The sequence below is a fragment of the Strix uralensis genome, chromosome 17 (assembly GCF_047716275.1).
Source record: "Strix uralensis isolate ZFMK-TIS-50842 chromosome 17, bStrUra1, whole genome shotgun sequence".
NCBI classification, from domain to species: Eukaryota; Metazoa; Chordata; class Aves; order Strigiformes; family Strigidae; genus Strix; species Strix uralensis.
Window position 1 is genome coordinate 9,601,739 of NC_133988.1, and position 21,964 is coordinate 9,623,702.

At 43.4% G+C, this 21,964-nt stretch overlaps 1 protein-coding gene across 13 annotated transcripts in view; it reads right to left on the reverse strand.

Moving 5' to 3' along the window:
- The window catches only part of FBRSL1 (fibrosin like 1), a 552,380-nt gene that overhangs the window by 3,121 nt on the left and 527,295 nt on the right, over positions 1 to 21,964 (reverse strand). For 4 of the 13 annotated variants that reach the window (XM_074886841.1, XM_074886837.1, XM_074886832.1 and 1 more), the window contains 10 exons: positions 18,918 to 19,153; positions 16,676 to 16,726; positions 15,648 to 15,743; positions 12,186 to 12,257; positions 11,579 to 11,617; positions 10,638 to 10,709; positions 9,201 to 9,333; positions 5,023 to 5,100; positions 3,132 to 3,215; positions 1,866 to 2,106 (listed from right to left, as the gene is read on the reverse strand). In XM_074886841.1, coding sequence (XP_074742942.1) covers positions 1,866 to 2,106; positions 3,132 to 3,215; positions 5,023 to 5,100; positions 9,201 to 9,333; positions 10,638 to 10,709; positions 11,579 to 11,617; positions 12,186 to 12,257; positions 15,648 to 15,743; positions 16,676 to 16,726; positions 18,918 to 19,153 — 1,102 coding nt within the window. Of the gene's footprint in view, positions 1 to 1,865; positions 2,107 to 3,131; positions 3,216 to 5,022; positions 5,101 to 9,200; positions 9,334 to 10,637; positions 10,710 to 11,578; positions 11,618 to 12,185; positions 12,258 to 15,647; positions 15,744 to 16,675; positions 16,727 to 18,917; positions 19,406 to 21,964 lie in introns of all 13 variants that reach the window. The other 9 variants (XM_074886835.1, XM_074886844.1, XM_074886833.1 and 6 more) reach the window with 8 other exon arrangements.

Here is a 21,964-nt window from a genome sequence, read left to right on the forward strand (position 1 = left end):
GCTACACTAATAGATATGCACTACCTGTCTTTACATACTACGTAGAAAAAAAGTGTAAAATGTCCACAAATTTGGGGACTAATTTGGGGATGCATTTGAAAGAACAGAAGGACCACTTCACTGAGAAATGTAGGGAAAAAAGAATTCCAGACAGCTTATTTTTTAAAAAAAGATGCTTATTGTGTGTTCATATATACATCTTGCTGCCAGACAATGATCTTCTTGGCTGTAACACTCTTAACGCAGGTTCCTTTCCTAAAACATGGATCCAGTCACACAAAACAGAAGCCTGCAGAAATATATGCAGGTCCTTCACAAGACAGCCTCATCAACTGGAAGCAGCCAAAAGATGATGCTTATTTTCCTATGGAGCTGCAGGAGAGTTTTTGTTGTTGGCAGTTTTGGCAGGTAAGCTAGGTGCTTAAGGACAAAAATCCTTGAATAGGCCATGAAACTTGAGTGATTGACCTCTGTTTCGAGAGGACCTGCTATGATGAACAAGGTGTTTGATGACAATGTCCATGCTTTAGAAAGAGAGGCATGAGGGTTTACATTTCTAACTGCACCTCTATCTCTGAGCAAGCCAATTAGTCACAGTTACTCCCACCTCTTTAAGAGGAGAATAAATAATGATCACCTTTTAAAACCACTTTGCTCTGAACAAGAGACACTTTAAATGTAAAGTATGATGGTGTGATTGAGAGAACTGCATTATGCAGCTGAGAGGCTCACTGATGCCTAAGCTTTATGCTGGGTTTGCTTTTGAAAGCTGTGAGACCCAAGTGCTGAAAGCTGGAGGTGTTTTGAGGAGTTCTGTAAGTATTTATCCCTTATGATTACATTTGCTAACCCAGATTTCTTCCTCTCTGGTAGTCCTGATTACTGGTCAAGGAGGTGGTTCATTAAACCATGTCCAAACAGGGATGGTGGGGACAGCTTAAGCTGAATTAATAAAAATGTAATAGAGATGTTAACCCCTGTGTGAACACCCTTGAGACTAAAGTAACCTTGGTTTGCAAATGAATTACACTAAAGCCAAGAAGTCCTATCTGAATGACTATCCACGCAAGGGTGTCAGACAACGTAGCATTTAAAGCAAGATGATTTTCAGCCTATTGCTTCCATTTAATCTTGTTCACAGGCGCTGCCTGAAGATGCCATTAAAAGCACTCCAGGAAAACTATGAACCCCCTATCACTAGGCAAATGCACACATCTAAGCCTTGCAGGCTGTTATTGCCTACAAAGAAGTAGCCTGTTGGAGACAACCGGGCTCTGAAATATAAAGGGCTTTACAGCTTCAAAATCCTGTAACTGGAAGCTAATGAAGTATCTATAGCCCAGGTGATACAGACCCGTCATCGTTAATAAGGGTTTGTCTACAGTGCAATTTTTTAAAATCAGTTTTGCTAATGGTTCATGCACACTGCACCAGATATAGGCATTTGCATTTTTATCTCGTTAATGTCCAGCTAACATTTGAATTCATCAGCATATCTGTACATTAATGAGAACCCATCACAACCCTACCTTCATGATTTCAGAATATACAGCGATCCTAAAGCAACTGCGTTGAAAACAGCCAAGTATACCCTGAAAACACCATGACATGCTCACTTCCTCAACCTGGTGGTTTTTATTAACCTACCAGCAGGGACTGGCTTACCATATTTCCATAGAGGACAAATGCTAAAAGGTAATGAGGTCTTTTCTTGGTGTTGATCTCATCTGAGGGAGAGGCCTATCAGCTGCTTCAAAGACAAGCAACGCTTTGCTCTGAAGATTATTTTACAATTGGAAAAATTAGAAAAAACGTAGAGGAAAAATAGGTCCATGAGAAAGTGCTCAAAAGCACCCACTGCTTACCTCTCTTTGTCTCTGTCGTCTTTACTCAGAGAAAGATCCCTCTTCTCGGGCTCTCGCTCCCGCTCTCTGTCTCTGTCATGGTTTGTCACCGAGGAGCTTCGCTCAGAATCGGTGGGCTTGGGCCACTGTGGAGGTGTTGGGAAGGACGGTGGGGTCCGATGGAGTCTATTCCATGGTTCGTGGGGATTATTGAAATTCTGCAGGTTTGGGCCATCTTTGTGAGTAAAAATGTTGTTGTGAGCTAGAATAATGACAGGGGGAGGAAGAGTTAAAAATAATTCAAACCAAATAATTACATATACATTTTTCACAATGTTAATCACAACCAGAACTGTCCTTTCAAGACTTTTTAATGGGGAGGCTAATGGTGAGGGGGAGCTACTAGCAGGTGGACAGAGATACCTCCAACACTGGGTGTAAGATCCACCAGCTCTTTTAATTCTATTGGCAGAGGAAGCTTTAACTGTACATCTGAGTAACTCAGAGATGACTGAAAATGCCCAGCTCCTCTTCTCCCCCCACCCCAGCAAGGGTTCCAGCACGAAAGCAGTATTTTTCCTCAGCTCCTCTCACTGGCAGAAACTTTAATTTGTGGGTAGTTACAAGCAATCAGTTGCCTCCAGCTGAGGATTCAGGGACGTTTGTTTTGTTAAAGAAACCAGACTATTTGGTGGTATGTATGTGTGTGTATAAAAATAGAGCTTGGCTGTAGGCTTTTCAGAACAGTCACTTGATTTTCCTCCATCAATCTTCAGCTGATTTCTGTTGCACCATGAGATGCAAAAGCATGCTCTCTTATGTGTGGCTCTCAAGCATGTCTTGCCTACAGGTAACATGTTTTTGAAGTAAAATCATTTTATACAGGTAATTTAAACTTCAGGCAATGGTTACAGAGGAAGTCTACACGCTGAATTAGGAGAAGTATCAACAGCTGTTCCGCTATGCATCTTCGCTGTTGAAGGGTGTTACTTCAGATGCCCATAGGGTCCCAGAGCTCAGGGGGGCCTTGCAGCTCTAGCACCTCTAGGAGCACACAAGGTACCAACCCTCAGCAGCGAGGAGACACAGAGCACAGCTAGTGATGTCTGTGACATGCAGAAAAGCTCCCACCGCAGAGACCTGGAAATCTTAGGTGCAGTGTTTTCAGATAGGAGAATGGAGGTTAGGAATTAAACTTCTTTAAAAACTACCACCAGCTGCTGTAAATATTAGCATGTGGCTTTTCTGGAAGGGATGTTTGTCTGCAGTAACCCAGCCAGTACTTACTCAGAGCATGACTGCCTAATCCTCCAAAGGCATTGCTGCCTAAGTTCCCAAGGCCGCTGAAGGTGCTTGACCTGCTAAATGGATCTGGAAAGGCAAACAGGGATTTAGCAGGCATTTAGCCAAGAATGTTGGAGAATGAAACGCACCCCTCCCCTTCTTAACGGTCTGAATCCAAGTAGGATTAGGCCAGACTTTAAGCTGATCCTTCTCATTGCAAGGTTCTTTGCACAGAAAATTCCCATCATGTTAAAATGGAGAAGGGATTCAGTGCTCACTCTGCAAACAGGTGCTGTAATAAACTTTTGTATGCCAGTCAGAGGCGAGCTAGAAATTAAGGTCTAATAGCTGAAATTAGGGTGGCTGCTGCTGAGCTATAACTCTCCTTCCTTATCAGTACTAATAGCAGAAGCATTGCAATTGCCTTGACAGAAGAACCTCGGGAGGCTCCTCTGTCAGCATACTGAGGGGACGTATTGTTTCACTCATTTCTGTATACAACTTTCTACCCTCCTTGTAATAGAGCACAGAGACAGTCCCGAGCTAATTGCTATGGACATCCATCCTTACACAAACTAACTTTGGCCTGTTTGTGCTGACATCCTCTCCCATAATAGCTTCCTTGACCCCAGTGATGGTGGAAATAATAGTGTAGTCTTAGGAGCTACTATGACAAAGGCAGGGGAGGTTTGTATTCTTTTGAGGCAAAAATCGAATCTTGCCTTTCCTAGTCAAGTATCTGACTATTTGGCTACTGGCACTTGTCTTTATAAAAAGTCCTGCCTTTTTTTTTTTTTTCTTTTACATTAAAGGCACCCAGCATCAGAAGAGGTTCCTCTCTGAGCAGATACAGCCTGACTCAGGTTTCTTCAGACATAGCTATGGGTTAAATCGTACCAGTGTACTTGTTTTCTTTCCTACTGGTCATCTCTAAACAACTCCTCCTTCTGTCCACTGGCTTTTTGACTGTTCCTTTAAAGTCTTTAACTTGCCATGTTACAGGAGGTGTGTTGCTCTCCACTTCCTCATGGATATCCTTATATTTAAAATATCAAGGCAAATAGCACAAATAGCTTGGGTCTTTAAGCAAACAGCTATTTGCTTATTTATTTATTTTTAAATAGCTGTTCTTGCCCTTCCCCTTTGATATTAAGTAGTTGAGTGACTCTCTAGAAATACAGTTAATTTTGACAGAATGTTCAGGAATTGATGTAAATCTGGGTATTTGCAACAGAAAAAAGTCTACTAGGTCATGTGGCATGCCACATTTACTGATTGGATGAGTGTTACTAAAACATTAATCAACAGAGCTTGAACTTTAATTGGCAATGAGCTGCTTGTAAGCTTCTAAAATGAGGAAATTTGAGAAAATCAGGCTCTACTTACTGCCAATTAGGAAACTGAAAGGCTGGCAAAATGTGCAGAACAGCTATTTGCCAGGAACTGTTCACTGAACTTTATTAAAAGAACCTAGCCAAGAACTTTCATAGGTAGGAAATGGTACGGGAGGGGCCCATTTTAAGCTGTGGCTTGTTTGAGATACCTCTGCATAAATTTTCCCTTTTTCCTTGGGCACATTCAGCAGCACAGAAGAGCTCTACAGGTCACATTTCAGATCCTGTGCAGTGTCCCATCAGTGACAGACTTGCCTGCTCTGCCATGCCCCCTTCTCTTGCAGGAGAGGGTCTGCTAATCCTGCCCCTCTCCTTTGGAGGAGAGCAGAGGGGAAGTGCTGGGAAGCTGGCATGGGTGAGAAGCTGGCTAGCTTCTGGTTCCTGAGACAGTTTAAGCCTCTCCCTCCCCTAGTGCTACAGCGCCTCAAGGCAGGACCACAGCAGAGAGCCAGGAATGGGTCAGAGGTTTAAAGGTGAAGGCAGGGTTTACTTACACTTACCTGCCAAGTGGTTAGTAGGCAGGAAACTGCTGTGGTGAGGTGAAGGACCAAAAGGGGTGGTGGCTGGATGTGTCGCACCTGTGAGAACAAGGTCCCTTTTTAGTTCAGTGGCAAGTGACTGCTTGCATTCACAGAGGTCCTGGCCATCACATTCAAGAACCAGGTGCAAAGGCACAGGCCAGATTTAAACACAGCAAAGGCAGGGGAAGACCCTAAACACCAGCTGAGCGAGCTACAGGCAGGATTTCTCTGAGTGCCCTTTAAAGGAGTCTGTGGGCACTAGGAGGCAGGAGGAGACCTTGCACTGAGCATTGCTGCTCACCTGTAGTAATGAGGAAGTGAATCTCTTTGTCTGGCATTTTCAGTCATTACTCTGTGTTTACATTAAAAAGGGTCAACCCAGGTTATGGGCCCAGACAGAAGGTGCTCGGAAGTGACTGATTAGAGTCTATATGAAACACCAGTTAATGACAGGCACGCAGGGAACATCAATCATGCCTCTCCCTTGAGAGCTCCATCTACGCTCTCACATCTGTCTCTGCATCCACAGGCTCCCCCCGCAGTATTTCTTCCCTTTCCTAGACACTGCTCATTGCCACAGTGCCATGCTACCTCGTGGGAAAGAACGCCACTGCTGAGCATGCTAGGTTAGAGTAAGTTGAGGCAAGGGGCAAGAATGGGCTGAAACAAGCTGGTTTGCCCTGTATATCAAGGTGGACCAGGCTCGTGCAGAAGATTCTGCTCTCCTTTCAGAGCAGAAAATGAGAGATTTGCTTCCTTTGCAGGCAGACACATGTGAACCTGAATGGGCTTGAACCACACCATGAAAAGCACTGGTGTCACCTGCCGCTGGGACACATGGCTTGGGGAGAACATTAACTCCCATGTACCCTGCAAATGACAGTATGTTTGGGCAGTCTCATGGGCCTGGCTTTTGCCCCCTAAGATTAGTACAGATGATTTTCAGGAAGCACCTGAAATCGACTTTTGAATATTTGTTTCAGATATGTGTGACAAAATGTTTCTGTGGCTCCAGTATTACACTGACAAGAGCAGTGCTCTCCAACTGTTTAGACTGCAAACACCCTCCTGGTGCCTCCTTCCTGCCAGTACTTCCACTACTGCAGGCAAAGCAGAATTAGCAATTATCATAACTTTCAGATGCTGCCCGGATGCAAACACAACTTCTGCCTCCCTTGCAGAAAGCAATACCTGTCATACCCGTGTGTTAACTGTCTCAATTTGTTAGAAACTAGTAATTCCACACAATGACAGAAGCAGCACTTTCCCAAAGACATGTTACGTCATGTGCAGAATAGACCAACATCTATATAAAGCTCCTCAGTGCTCTTGTCTTGTCTATTTTGTTGGTAAAAAGTTAACTTCCCTTAATATCGGGAAGAGTAACAGGCCAACTCTAGCAAACAGCAGCAGCCATACTGGGCATGAACATGGGCTCTTCACTAACAGCTCACTTACCCAGTCACTGCTTTCTCAAGTGATAACTTTGCATTATAGAAAAGAGGATTATGATCCTTCTCCTCCCACCTGGCACTCCAGCTTTCCTGTCACCTTCACCACAAAGACTTCTGCCTTGTCTGTGGCCCGTATGAATGATCCCCTCCAGTGGCAGACCTGCTCTGCTAAGTTCCTGCCCCTCATCTCCAAGTCACATCAAATGCACGTTTGCACCATGTATCATCAGTACTGATAACACTACGGAAGGCCACAGCAAGACTTGGGGGAAATGGACGGAAGAAATTAATATGCACAGGAGAAACTGCATCCCAAACACAGCCCAAACAGCGTTTTACGGAGGTGCTGGTCAGTCCACCAGGTCATCCTTGGTGACAGAGCCCAACAACAGACGGTCGTTGTAAAATGCACTCGTGTCCAGAACATGAGCAGACGATAAAACTGGAGAGAGAGACAGCACTGCGTGTCCCTCACCAGCTTGGGCACCACAAACCTAAGCAGCCAGAAAATGAGTTGAGGAAACTTAAGAGAGACCATGGCAACGAGACCTGGAGTTATCTATAAACATTCTGACTGCTCCAATGCTTCAAGACGGATGGAGACTGTCATCTTTCTAATCCTTTAAGATTTCAGAAGGTGTATAATGGATGGGAGATTTCTTCAAAGGAGACGGCTTACAAACTCAACTACACGGGCTGATAATAAAAAATCCTCCGGAGAAAGCCAGGAGCGGCATTGCAGGCTGTCAGGTAGTTATTAAATATAGCGTCTGCCAGGCAGCTGAACATCCGTCCTGAAGACAGGTGGCCCTAAGATAACTTATGTCTCCCACAGTAACTAGGCAATGCAGCAGAACCAATGATTCACATCAACTGCACGCTTGTTCGATAAGGTGAAAAGAATGCCTCGGATATTGCAGACTAAAAGATTTATTCATCTATATATTACTGCTGCAATGTTTGTTCACTTTGATAGCACTCTTTACCTAGATTTACCATGTGATGGCTCTTGTGATTAATATACTCATGGACAAGTTGCTGTAAGGTTGTTTATCTCTAGTGAAAGGTTTCTATTAATTCGCCTTCTTTAATGTATCTATTCCATACTATTTCCCCTCTTGCTTTTATGAATGGAGAAGCAAGCCATGCTTGCATCTTTAAGAGAAAAAGCTCAAGATACCAAATGAACTAGTGCTTTTCTGCCTGTTCAGGTAAACTCTCCCCACTATAGCCTTCAGTAGCAAAACCATGCATGAAACAAGATTCTTGTAATGACAACACAGGACAAACTGATGACAGTGATAAGGAAGCAGCTGCCACAGGAAAACAGTCAGAGGTTTGTAAATCAGCTGTGCTTATGCATCCAAGCAGGTGCAGTAAATATCTTGGCGCCGTGCTATCAAAGTACCTTTACAGAGTCCAAAATACAGGGTAGCATCCTACAATGTACAGCTAGTATCAGCACTGGTTGTATGTGGTGGAAATGAGCATTTGATGGTTAACAATTTCCATCCACAGATAAGGGCGGAAAGACAAACTGGACCACCATCAGAGTTCCTGAAGGCTATCCAACATCTGCATTTGAAACTCAATTCTCATTGAGATTTCAGCTTCATTCTCATCTGTTGCTTTTCTATCATGTTTGGGACAAAATTCGTAACACTTCTAACCTCATTCGTTTCAACAGGGTTGAACCAAGGCTGAATACAGCCATGCCTGCACTGAGTTAGAGTGAGAACGCAACACTGCATCATAAAACCAGAGTAACGTTAGGAAAGAAAATTACATTAGTTGTCAATTAATAACACACAGAAGGCAGACATTGGCATCTTAAACACAGAAAGAAAATCTGAAAAAGTCTAGGGGGAAAGTTAAGCCCCGGGGAAGAGAACAAAACCAACATTTGTAGATGGAAATCAACAATAACAGTACCAGTGACCTCCAAAACCAGAATGTCAGAGTTGCAGTCTCTTGTGGTCAGAGCCATCAAGAAAAGCACAGTGAAGCTTACTGCACTTTGGTAATTGCATTAATTGTAATTACTTCTCCAACAGATTGGAAAGCAATTGATCAACGTAAACTGTATGTGATTCTTTTTTTTTTTTTTTTTTTTTTAAAATTCAATATGCCATTTTAAGCCTTAGAGATTGGTGGACTTCATGTAACATAGGGCGATTTTATATTTAAAACCCAAACACTTCACAAATACACCTTCTGTGGTATTTTCAATGCTGTTATTGAAGTCTTCCTTTTACAAAACCCCCTTGTTTTCAGAAAACAAACAGAAACGTGGTGAGTGGAGGAGCTGAGAAAACCAACATGGCAAGTATAAAAGCAAGAAAGAGACAGGGGCCACTTCCAATCCTGTGCAATAGAAACATTTTCAAGTGTTTTGTCAAAACTGTTTTTTAAAATCACTCTCTAGCCTATTAATCAGGAAACATAAGAACCAGCTGCACAGACACAAATGTAAGAGCCAACTGCTGCAGCCTGGTGACGTGCAGAGGACCCTGCACTGGAGGCAATGGCAGAGCCCAGTCCAGCAGCTCTGAGAGCCCCGGTCACAACAGTTGCCAGTGCCTCCAGAACCCTATGAACCATCTTGTCTGCTTCAATTTTTGAGGCATACGTAGCTGTAGAGACACATATTACATATACTGACCATTTGGGGTTTTTTTGCAACAAATGATGATCTTCCCTTACCTGTGGTAGAAAACAGAGGCCTGGCAAGATCCTGTGGATAATGGAAGCCTGGAAACACTCCAGGGGCGGGAGGTCTGCTGAACAGGTCAAGTTTACCACCTATCTCTAGCTTGTGGGGATCCAGCTGCATTTGCTGTCAAATGATATAAAAACAATCTCATTATACACTTGCTTTTTTATGAGAGAAAAAGAGAGGGAGTTCAGGCTCACTCCTGCTTAGCCCTGCCAGGGAGAGTTAGCGAGAGTGACAGCAGTGTCTCTGGTCACGTACTGCAGTCATGCTCTGACAGTGTCTGTAAGGCCATTTCGCTCCACAGCCTCTCAGCTGCCTGCCTCATCCACATGAATAAGGTCTGAAGTGAGCTCTCAGCCCCTCAGCACACACAGTGGAGCATGCAACATGATACACTGAGCGCGCTGCACCCCAGGATCAGTCGGCGCTCTCAGCCTGACAAAAAACATTCTGCAGGCGGAAAGCTGCCGACAGAAGTCTTGAGAGCTGGGTGACGGACTCGTCTGTTTTGCTTCTCCAGTTTGGAAAGAGAGATGTTCCTAGACTATGCCTTTCTTGCAGCTAGTATAGCTTACTATGCAGACAAGGGGTGAAGGGTAAAGAAAACTATGAGGCTCCTCCAGAGGTTATTTTTATCCTTCCCCTACAGAGGTGAGCATGGTCAGACTGCACCTAAGTCATATAAGTCTCTCAATAGCTGATGATCAATAGATGATATATTTGCTTATAAAAAAAATGGACATACACCACTTGTAGAGGCACTAATTACAATGCACCTACTTAAGCACTGAATAGTTTTTATTAATGGGACAAAAAAACTACAACAGAGCTATGAAAAAATAAACACTACAGAAGTCCCACTATCAGCTATTCTGCCTGTCACAGGGAACTTTGAGCCTGTACCAGCACTCCGGTGTATCTACGTCTTGTTACCTCTTGAGTTTTAAACCCCCTCCCTCTGCCCAGTGCAGAAAGACCAACAACCTCTAACACAGTAACTGTCAATCTACTCGCCTGCTCTATGTTTTGTAATATGTTCTTCACTGTATTGGTCATTTCATTATGAATGGGCTAATACTCCATATTCCACAGGAGGTACTAGTACAGAAGGGAAATGATATTAAACATGTATGCTTTGTAAAAAAGATGTATTTGGGACAAAATTACCTTCCCCCCTCCCTTCTTCTCTTTCTGGCTGTGCACTTAGTATCTCCTCCTCATTTTGCTATACTTCAACCCAACTCCTTTGCCCTCAGATAAACTTTATGGTTGCTACAATAAATGTTGAAGGATTGAAAATGTTAGTTAATCAATACAGGCAAGCTTGAGAATCACCAACGGTAACTGCTTCCTGCTCATTACTCACTAAAACATAATCTGTAAACCCAAAGACTTGGCTTTGTTCCAGAAGCTGTCTGAATTACCTTTATCTTTTGCTGGTGATGGTAGATCTGCCAGGCGATCTGTACATGAACCGCACACCACTTTCCGGGTTTCTGCAATGGAAAGCACAAGAATTTAGATTAATTTATACGTTAGCAATCTACATCAGATAGAACGTTTCATTTCCCTTACTGTCAAACAGGCAGCTAAGCAATGAGAAAGGCTGATTACTAAAACAGCACAATAAACGATCAACATTTTTTTCTGTATTGCAGCAGATGATGTTTAAATTAAGAAGGAAACAAACAGGAAGAATGTGGTATGTGGGATATCTTCCTCATCTCATGGAGACCTGAGACCCCTGCTTTGTTCTTTCCTACTTGCACTCCCTCCTTTATAAACTGAAATAAATGGCAGCAAAGAACAGTATGCCATGCTTAAGAGAAAGCAACTAATAGTTAACAGTTCTGTTTCCGAAAAGAGCCCTGTTCATTCATCCCTGCTGCACTGCAAGCTAAGTCATGCGTGGTTATTATGGCTGCTTGCATTTGAGGAGGAAAGGGTATGGACAAACAATCACCAGGGATGAGCAGTGCCACAGCTGAACGAGTTACTGTTTTTCAGTTGAGCGGCGGTACTCACTGTAGGGTGTTTTTGTGGAACATCAGAAGCACAAATAAAACACATTGACCTCAGCCACCACGAATCTGATTACTGGTGAATGTCTGTCCATGCTCACAGTCATTTATTTCTGTGACCTTTATTTCATACTGTGAACTATTAATGCACATAAATGGATGCAAAATAAGGCTGGAATACAACCTAAACGTTATTAATCAGAAATAGCTAACAGCTAACTAAGACATTTCACTTTAAATAAAGGATGAGTGTGAAATTTTCTACTAGAAATGTTAAATTTCAAAAACACATGCACAATATTTGAAGTGTGTGTATATATATGTATATAAAATCCCCCACAAACCTTACTTACTCTTACTGGAGGCCTATAAGGGTCTGACACCTATGGAAAAAGCAGAAATAGAACAATTAGTCTTTCTTAAACTAGCCAAATATTGAAAGGTGGGGAACTTCCTTCCTCTGAACAAATAAAAGCATTTAGAAAGCAATGTTCCAGAGAAGTCCCCTGTGACATGGGAAACCTAAAAGGCTTAACGGAGGCTTAAAACTTCTCTTTCATTCCTTGTACCAAACTCAGCAGAATTTTATGATAAACAAAGCAGCTTCGTGCCAGCAACTGAACAGTGCCAGTGGTTTTCCAAACTTTATAATGTTCTGAAATGGAGCGCATAAAACTGCTCTCCAAGCAATGCTTAGGGGAAAGACCTTGAAGGGGTTTCCTGCCCCATTTCCCTCTCACTTTGTTTAAAGAAGTCAATACATCCCTTTGTATTCACAACTGGTGGAGGCTACTGTTGTCTCACCAGAAAAAGAAACTTCTGTCCTGACTGCACGTTCAGAGTCTAGAAGGCCAATTTGCTCACCAGCTGCTCTCTTTCTTTTTATGAGCAATACCTGTGTTTACTGTAAATCCAGATAAGCTGAAAGAAAGGTTATATATTGTTGCCTACCCCTGGAGTCTTCTGCAGCAGTGTATGGTGGACTGTGCCTGGTCTACCTGCTACATCAATAGGGTTTGAAGTCTGAAAGACAAGAATAGAGCGTGAATAATACTGTATCATACTAGGGGTACATTTAGCATCTCTATCTGATGTTGATGGCATTAATTAGTCCATGTTTGTACTGTGCTTTGAACACGCATATTGCTACATTAGTGCTAAATGTTATCTCTTACTGACAGCCAACAGCATTTAACCACCATGTCATCTATTATTATTTAGCAGCAGTAACAGTATTACAGCAGCACCCCTAAGCCCCATTGAAATCACAACCCCATTGTGCTATGCAATATGCAAGTGGATGGGAAGGGACAGTCCCTGCCCCCCCAAGCTTATTCTTTAGACAAAACAGGCAGGCAGCAGGAGAGAGAATGAGAGAGGTGGACTGACTCCCTCCATGTTTCAGGCAGCAACCAGTATCGCAGTCAGGAATAGAACAACTCCATCATCTTAGTCCTATATTGCACCTATTGGACCATGGCCCCTCTCTGACTGGAGTTAGATAACACAATGGCCAAAATGGCAACAGCCCATCTATTTGCTTCGACACGGCAAAATGGGAAACCTTAGAAGGTGCTTGTGGGTCTTTTATAGCTTTGCATTGTTTATCCCATCATTTTACAGCAAGAATTAAACACCTCATTGAATGAATCCCCACTCCTCCTCCGGATCCCACCTGTTGCCCTGTCCTAGACGATCCCCAAGAACTTGTTCGTCTTCTCACTCTGGCGTTCATCCATCTCCCACTCCCAGAGTGACTGCACCTGGTGCCTCCGCACAGCTGAGTGCAGAGGGGTTAAACCTCATTTCCCAAGAGATTACTGCGCTCACAGTTTAGGTCAAATTACAGTAGATTTCAAACAGTCAAACTGTATGAAGAATGAGTAAAACTGTGGGTGTGGGAGGAAAGATAGGTTTTAATTTGTCTAAGGCCACCTAACTTCCGGACTCACTAAAAAGAGAATTCTCATGTGTGTGTGTGTAGGTAAGTCAATGAACTCCCCAGGCAGATCTGTGCTCTCAAGGCCTGTCTGACAGCTGAGGTATATATAAGGTGGCAAATAAGTTACAGCTATCATACAGGCAAGAGCTTTAAGATCACAACATGTTAATAGCATGGTGTCATCCTGTCCCTTTGTCCCCTGGAGAAAGATGTGAATGCTTCCTCCAGCAAAGTAAACTGAATACTTCTGACCTTTTCAAGTTCTTTGCTTGTGAGAAATGGCCTTTGGGAAACCCACTGAGAAGTTTACCGTCAGCCTGGATTTATGTGCAGTGGATTTACACACACAGCTGTAGGCAACTGACACGGGAAGGGGAAAAACAAAACCAAGACCTCTGCTTTGGAAAGCAAGAAGTGCAGGATTCAGTGTGCCAAAACCAAATCATCAGGTCTGTAGTGATTATGAAGGCTTTAGTCAAACAGCTTGGGAGGGAGACCATGGAAAAATGATGCAGTAACGACTACAGTGGCTTTGCCCAGCAGTTCAGCTCTGTCTCCTCTAGGACACTGGGAAATAATGTGACAAAGCAGCAGATCCATTTTTCAACCTATCCTTCTTTTTTTCAGATGTTAGATTGCATGTAAATATAGCACTGTCCAGAGATCAAGTGATGTTAGTGATTAACCATGGCACCAGAGTGTGACCTTGTGCTGCTTAAACTCAAGCTAGCAAATGTTCTATGTATCTATCATTAAAATGAATTAAAGGCTAGTTATAACACAGCACTAAGAACTGTTTAAAAATGTAAAGGGTCTGTGCTCACTTCTTCTTTCTCGCTTTGTAACTGCTTCTCTTTGGTCTAATGGTATTTTACAGCGAGATGGTATCTACAAAGCTCTGTAATGGAGATGAAAACCAAAAGAGCATGCTATTGGTGTATCAGAAGCTCCTCATTAACAGTAGCCTTATGGCAAAACTGAACCCTATCTTCACCCTAGCAAAATTTTGCCAATTCCACCTTATTTGTGCAGTTCCTTTTCTTGGAACGTCAAGTTCACACCCTGACAACTTGGGGTCTGTAGGGACCCCCTGGCATGCCTTGCAAGAATAGCGACAATTAACACTGGCAGACAAACTCCATCAAGGGACAGCTACGTTCGGTCCCTCTTGTTCCCTCTGCTTAGATGCAACTGCTCCTCTTCTATGTCTGCACTAGATACTACATACAGAACTCTTCTTGAAAAAAAAGTTTTAGAGCCTTTGCTATTTGTAATCTATCCAGAGAATAAAATAATGTAAGGGATTCAATGGGCACTGAGGAAATACTCCAGCTTCCATTAAAAAAAATTAAGTGGGAAGGTTGTAAGAAGCTTTATCTGCAGCAGTTGCTAATTACTGACTTCCACTCACTCAGTGAGACTGCTGAGGGAAGCACACCCCACAGTCCTGCTTGGTATGGTTATGGAAATGACCTTCCAAATGCTAACAGAAATGGGCTGGCTACAGTGATGGTCCTTCAAGTCTTCTAACACAGTAGCAGAGGTCTATGGAAGTGCAGTTTAAGATAAATCTCTCAAATCACAGTATGTAAGGAAGCTTAACATGTCACCTTACAAATGGTGTAAATGCCCCATTTTCAAACAAATGCTATATATAGATATAATACATCTTTCTTATTTGGAGGGATTTAAGCTTCTATACATTTAAAAATATTAATAAAAAACAAGTCTGGGAGAAAAAAAAAAGAAATGCACACCACAGAATTTGTCAAAAATGGTGGTTATCATGGCAACATTTCCAAATGCCAATCAGTTCCAGTTGTAATGATATGTTACAGTTGCAGTGCACCTTTCAAACACACTATCTCAAAGAAGCTTGCAGGCATTAATCATTCCTTATAAAACCCACTGCAAGATAACTTTATAGATGAGGAAGCTGAGGAACAGAAGATTTAAGCGACTTGCCCAAGGTCAGACAGTGTCGGAGCTGGGAATAAAAATTCAGCTCCTTCAAATTGCTCTACGCATTTACAGCAGTCTCTCCCTATTGTTCCCACACTTGTACAGTCAATTTCTCATTTTTTTTCTGGGAATAAACACAGTTTATCTTTTGCAATCTCAAACCATTAAATTTATAAAATGATTTGAGACTCATCGGTCAATTATTAGCTGTAAATATTTCAATCAAATAATGCATTTGACTGTATGCTTCTCCTCCAGTTTCAGTTGACCTCCCAAGTGAACCACATATCCTTTTCCAAGGAATGATCTGTAGTGCCAAGAGAAAATTTCTGCTGAAGTGTGGGCTGCTTTGTGCAGAGGATGCTCACAGATCTGTGGGGTGATCGCTTTCAACCCTGTGCTGCACTTCTGCTAGTTAAATCATGTGCTACAAAATCACCAGAGACATGACTCTGAATACAGTTCTCTCCCAGCAAAAGAACAAAGCCTTCATAAGAAGAAGTTTGTACCTTAGGTTGAAAGGCTCCCTGAAGTGACCCAAAGGGACCTGAATGTGGAAGCATGGGTGGCATTCCAGGCATTGCTGGAGGATAGGTTGGAAAGAACTACAAAAGAAAAAGAGATGCTTATGTCACAGGACAACTTGAACAATAATGGAGGAAGGTGCCAAGCCTGGCACATATAAAAATAGTACTGTGTTGAACAAGTGCCACAGTGAAAATACACGCTAAATTTGCTTTCAAAAATTTTAAGAGCAAAGCCAAAACTTGGAAAATGCGCTCTTCTCATGAATTTTCTAGATAGTGCTGAACAAGTGTGCCTTTGAAATTTGTGGACTTTGCAGGAAGCACAGAGCATTCACCATTTTTGGAGGAATCAGAATAATTTGGGTTTTATGTTAACTTTCAGTTAACTTTGCATTTTTCTGCAGTAGCAAACAAATTGATCCTGTTTTGAAATGTGACCTGCTTTAATTTTCAAAGTAAAAAAAGAACTACAAGATGCTGCATTGCACACTAACCATAGGCAACATGCACACCACCTTGTAGTTGTGTAGTTGGGTTAAGTTTTGCTTAGGCCTCTCCTGAGCACATACAGCAGTTTTACACGTCCCAAAACATGTAGTTTTTGTGCTTTGGAGCAGTGGGAGCACCAGGAAGAAACCACTAGTCTGACTTACTCCTGTGACCTGAGCAAAATCTTGTGAAAGAGCCATGCACTCCAGGCTGCTGCACTGTGAGAAGCACCAGCTGCAAAGATACTGCAATGACCACGGATTGAGCAATTTCTGCGCATTCCCTGCCATCCCAGGCACAGCAATATAGAGCCGCAGCAGCAAAACCGCAGTAGACAAAGATTTAAAAAAAAAAAAAAAAAGCCCAAAGAAAATTTTTTACCTTAACAAAAATAAATATCAAGATGGAAAAAGAGCTTTAGGAATGAATGGATCAAAACACTACTGATCAATCAAAAACAAGCAAAAGAAGTGCAAGCAGAACCATTAACAAAGACACCACCTAGAAAGGTAAGCACTCACGTTGGAATGTCGAAAGTAAGGGTTGTCTAATTTGGGAGCGTACTTGTCAAACTGGAAAGAAAAGAGAAAAAAAAGGAAACAGGTGAGTTTGGTTTTGGCAGTAGCGGACACATCAGGATTTCAACACAGACAAATAATCATGGCCCGTTTGTACAGCATTTAACAGAGCAGAACTGACTGGTTATTCCACACTCGCTCATCAGGGAGTTGACTGGTTTCCCAAAGCTAACGGAGACAGAAAGGCGCTACCCCCGGGTTGCGCTGGGTGCTGCTGAGTCTCACTGCAGAACCCTGTTTGGAGGCACTATGTGAAGAGGTTCCTTCACTATGAAGAGAGCAGTCCTCGTACCTGCAGCGCAGCAAAACGCAGCAAAATTCATCTCCAGGTCTAGATCTGGGATCTGCCCCAGGATCACTGAACTAGATCACAGACTAGAAGGTAGGGAACATTTTCCATTAGACCCCAATGTCTGCTGTGGAGCAACCAGGACCAATTCCCCATTTTCTGGGTTCCTCTAAGTGCCAAAATAATTTGGAAAAGGGCTTAATTACTTTAAATGCACAAATCTCTATGTATTTCCCCCTCCTCTGCAAAAAGAGAAAGCACCCCAGAGAAAAGGTGATTGTTAACCTTTTCCGTTCCAGCATGGGGTTTTAACACCTCCATGTGTGCAGTCTGTGCCCCATATTTATCTTCATGACCATTTGTCCTGTACCACCTTGGAAGCAAAACCAAAGCACACGTACATTGCATTTTTGAACAGTATGTACATTCTGCTGGGGAGGAGGGAGCGGGGAAGAAGGCAGGGAAGGGAGCTGTAGGACCCCATGAAAAGCTGCTTATTTGGCAAGTCAGCTGCTGTTTCATGCTCCTCTATGTGCAGGAGAGTAGATTTGTAATTTCATTAATTACAGTTATTACTGGAGCCATGTCCCCTCCAGTGTAAATACCATAAATTACCAAACACATGCAGCTGTAAATTTCAACACTCTTCTCTGGTGTTGGGATTAGCAGACCTGATCTAGTGGAATATAAGAAGATGTGAGTGAAATATAACAAAAGAGCCTTGCAAGCTGTTTTTGCTATGAAGGCTGACATCAACAGGCATGGGTGGGAGGGGAGGGAGCTGTTCGCAGGATTGGATATCAGGATTCTTAAATAACACAGGAGGTTTCTCAGAAAAGTTTCAAGATTGTTTTACACAGACCAAGGAAAGAAGGGAAGGTGTTTACACACGAGTACATTGAGCAAACACCTGGGGCTGGATTTTGGGGGGATAATATTACTTCTAATTGTCTCGCTGCTAAGCAGATTACAACCCAAGAATGTCATCAGGCAGTCAGCAGTGGGAAAGAAAAGCGAGAAACATTATGGTCCTTGAGTTCTTGGTAGTTCTTCCCAAATGCTGCTTTTGCTGTTACTCCTAGCTTTTGCTAGCCTTAGCAGAGGAGGGTTGTTTCTACATTTTGGACACAGTGTGAAACTGAGAGGGGGAAAAAAGCTGAATCTTGCTCTTTCAATCTCACAAAGTAATTGCCAGAAATGGGGAGAGAGTGCATTTTAAAGTACTGACAAAATCCATTTGTAGCAGATCTCTAACAATTTTGTAACAGCTGCAGCAAAGCCCCATTGTGTTACAAGCAAATTCAATGGCAAAACACTAACACTTATTACATGGCCAGTAGGATCTCTCCCATAAGAACCAGCCACACACAAGTTAGTGCTTGTTGATGTAATCAAATAATAAATGCCAAAATCGATACAGATTAGGGAATTTGGAAGAAGAGGGACAAAACTCGTATCAGATGAGATGCTGCACTACGGTGAGAGCTCTGGGTAAGCAAGTGGAATCTGCCCCGCAACAAACAGTTGTGGGGACTGCGTTTTGCACTGGAGGCCACTGATCTTGTGGCGTCCTTGTTGGTGTGTTTTGGTGTGTCATGGCACATGGCTCTGGGAAAGGGGGAACAGAAATACACAGCAGGACACAGGGAAAGGGAAACTGAGGGACTCTGGACTTGTCTCATGGGTGCAGTATCTGCTCATGGGTAGCAGCGTGGGGGACCTGGAGGCTCGGTGTGGAGGCTCTGGATGGCAAGGGGGTCCCTTCGGGAGTGCTGGGCCTGTCTCTCCAGGTTGGAAGGGCAGGGACAGCACACCTGGCTGAAATGAAGAGGACTGGGTTTTGTTTGACAAGAGTGGGTTAGGCTTTTTGACCAGAGATGCTCTACTTATCCTCACATTTTGGGCTGGGGTACGCACCATGGGAGGTGCAGAGGGCGGCATGAGCGGCGTCTGGGGCAAGCTGGATGGAAAAGGAGTGAATGTGTGCTGGTGGGTGTGTTGGTGCTGATGCGTGTGTTGGTGCTGGTGAAACTCCGCTCTCAGCAGCGGCACCGGGCCAAGTGAGGCAGCGGCCCGGTCCGAACTCTGAACCAAAAACCGGTTGTTCAGCTCTTGCCTGAGCAGTTCGTGATCTAGAGGAGAGAGAGAGAGAAAAAAAAAAGACACAGAGGCCCGTGGGCCTGTGAGTACCACAAAGACGGAGGAGAAAGAGTCAATATTCACCTGGCATTCCCTGTTTCTGCAGGTCATGCTGTGGTGGTTTTCTACGTGAGGACTCATTGGTGGAGGTAAGAGAGATGCCTGTGACAAAGTACCAATCAGAATCCCCGAATGAGGCTGGCAATACATGATTGGTTGGTTGAATGATATCAACAGGCTGGTATCTAAAGACAAGAGAGAACACCATGAGTCATCACAGCAGAAAACATCATCGGGGGCGTCAGCAAGCATCCGCCCCCGGCCCCCCGCCCGCGGCCCCGCTACCCCCGCGCAGCTCCGACGGGCTACTCCTCCTCCCCGGCACCTGACGGCCACGGCACCGAGGGGTCTCTGGGAACGGACCTCAGAGGTCTGCTCTCGCGGCATGGTGGCCGGACCTTCCCACACCAGCAAGATGCTGGGGAGCACCCTCGAGGACAATGGCTCGCTTTAAAATGAGTAATACTGACCTGTTTCCTTTGGAGGTTTGAAATTCAGAAGCATAGACGTACACTGAAAATGGATGGTGGGCCTAACTCGTGTGTTTAACATGTACGGGCTTAAGAGGTAAAATTTTGACAAGATCTACAATGCAATGAGATAACCATGGATTTGGATGGCTGGAAACTACCTGCTCAGATGGCCATTTCTCAACAGATCCCTGTGCCATCCTCCCCCTTCTCAGACCCAGGACATGCTCACAGTGGCCAGGAACATCCTTCCTACAAACTGAGGCCTTCTTTGCAATAAGCTTTTTTGAGATCTTAAATATTAAGCAGTCCTTTCCTCAATTTCTAAAAGGCTGTAATTGTCGTTTTTTGTCCTTGCCTCCATTTCTCCTATGAGAAAATATGGAGAAATCAGTGGGTAGAGGAGAAACATTGAACTGGCTCAAAATGTTCCACTATATGACATGTAGCCTCTTCTCCACATCTTCCTCTGGAAGAACAACTTGCACTGAATTTGAAAGTGGTTTAGGGCTGTGGAAGTCACCAGCACTTTTGAAATGACATGACTGAAGACAGGAAGGACAAACGTCCAAATCCCCAAAATGTCTGCTGGTATCAATGAAATTCAACTGTGATTTTGCCTAAGGACTTCAAGCAGGAATCAGCACCCAACATGCTATATATTTTCTAAGCTGAGAGCAACCTGTGTCACCAGCTGTGGGTGATATACACCCAGTCCTGACTGACCTGCTTGCTTCTGAATCTACATGAATCCACTTCTTTCACTGTAACACCCCTTTTAAAGTACAGCACTGAATATAAAGGGGAAAAAGAATACATGTGCTTTAAAGTCTTATTTCATGTTCTGCAGGCATTTCTTTTACTTAGTTTTTCTAGAGTAACATCAGAAATATCTAAATAATTTTCTGAAGTGACATGGTTAAGATCTTTAAAAACAGACACTGTGATGGGGAACTTCAAGGTCTCTGCTACCACTTAGAAGCCTATATCCTAGTGAAACTCACTTCTGAAAGCAAATTTTGGGTGCCTGAGTCATTTACTTTTCAGTAATAAATGTACCTGATAAGAGCAGGTACTGTGTACTGCTACAATCTTTATAATAATACAAAAGCAGAAAGTATATACTTGTGATACTGAAGCCCAAGCACTGGAGCAAGAGTCTAATGGGTTCTCTTTGGAGCAAGCAAACAAGAAAAAAAAACTAGGCTGAAAGCACTTAGGTCCAAAACCTAACCTCTTTAGAGAATGAATATGATTTCATATGTGTGTGTGTGTTTACGCATTTAAATCTGGCATGACTTAAAGAAACCGAATACTTATGTTAGCATCAAGATAATCCACTTTTCTGGAGGGAGAGATAAAAGGCGAGTTGGCAGTTGTAAGTGCTCTGATATCCAATTTCTTTAAGAGACTTGAAGTCAGACTGATAGATTTGCAGCTGGCTCCAGCCCATAGTCCTGTATGAAAACTTTGGCCTTTGTCAGGAAAAGAAAAGGCCCAAAGATGTTTGGAGAAGTGGTGTGGCACTCGGAGGTGTGGCCGCTTCACAGTAAGGATGGAACTGCCGAGTAATAACCCAGCTCTGTGAGGGGCTCTGGGCAATGTTAGGATCAGAACTAAGTTCTTGTGCCTGATCGTGACACCTTGTCCCACAGGTCTGCCCATGTAATAACACAATTAGAAGCAGAGTAACTGAACGGCTCTTTGAAAGCCCAAACACTACTGCTCTGTGTGCACACATTACATGGACATGGCAGAAAAAGGTAAATCCTGCTAATGTTGCTAGATACCCTCATGTTCAGAAGAGAAGACACGAAGACTGCTGTTCCCTCTGTGTATCCTACATCTAGGCGAGCCTCAGTGCCCTTGAGTAGAGGGCAGCAGCCCACACAAGGGTTGCTCCTAGGTTACTTGTGTAAGCTTTAGGTTTCAGACGGAAGAAATGACACCAGAAGTGCATCCTTGTTATTTGGAGACCTGAATTTGTACCATCAGTGAATGCAGGAGCTCTGCTTCTCTTCTTGGTAACAGCGACAAGTGTGCCAAAGTAAATTTAAAGGAAGAGCACATTCTCCTCCAAAGCTGGGGCAGGGCATGGGGGAGATGACAAAAAGGAGACTTCAAAGGGCCATACCTTCTCTGATGGCTTTTCTAAGCTGGTGCTTTTACTGAAAGCACACATGCACTTGAGCGGCACGGCAAGGACTATGCTGCTAGTGGCAGTTGGATTCCAGCTCTTCAGGGCTGCTCAGCAATATTGTTTGCTTTTAAGAA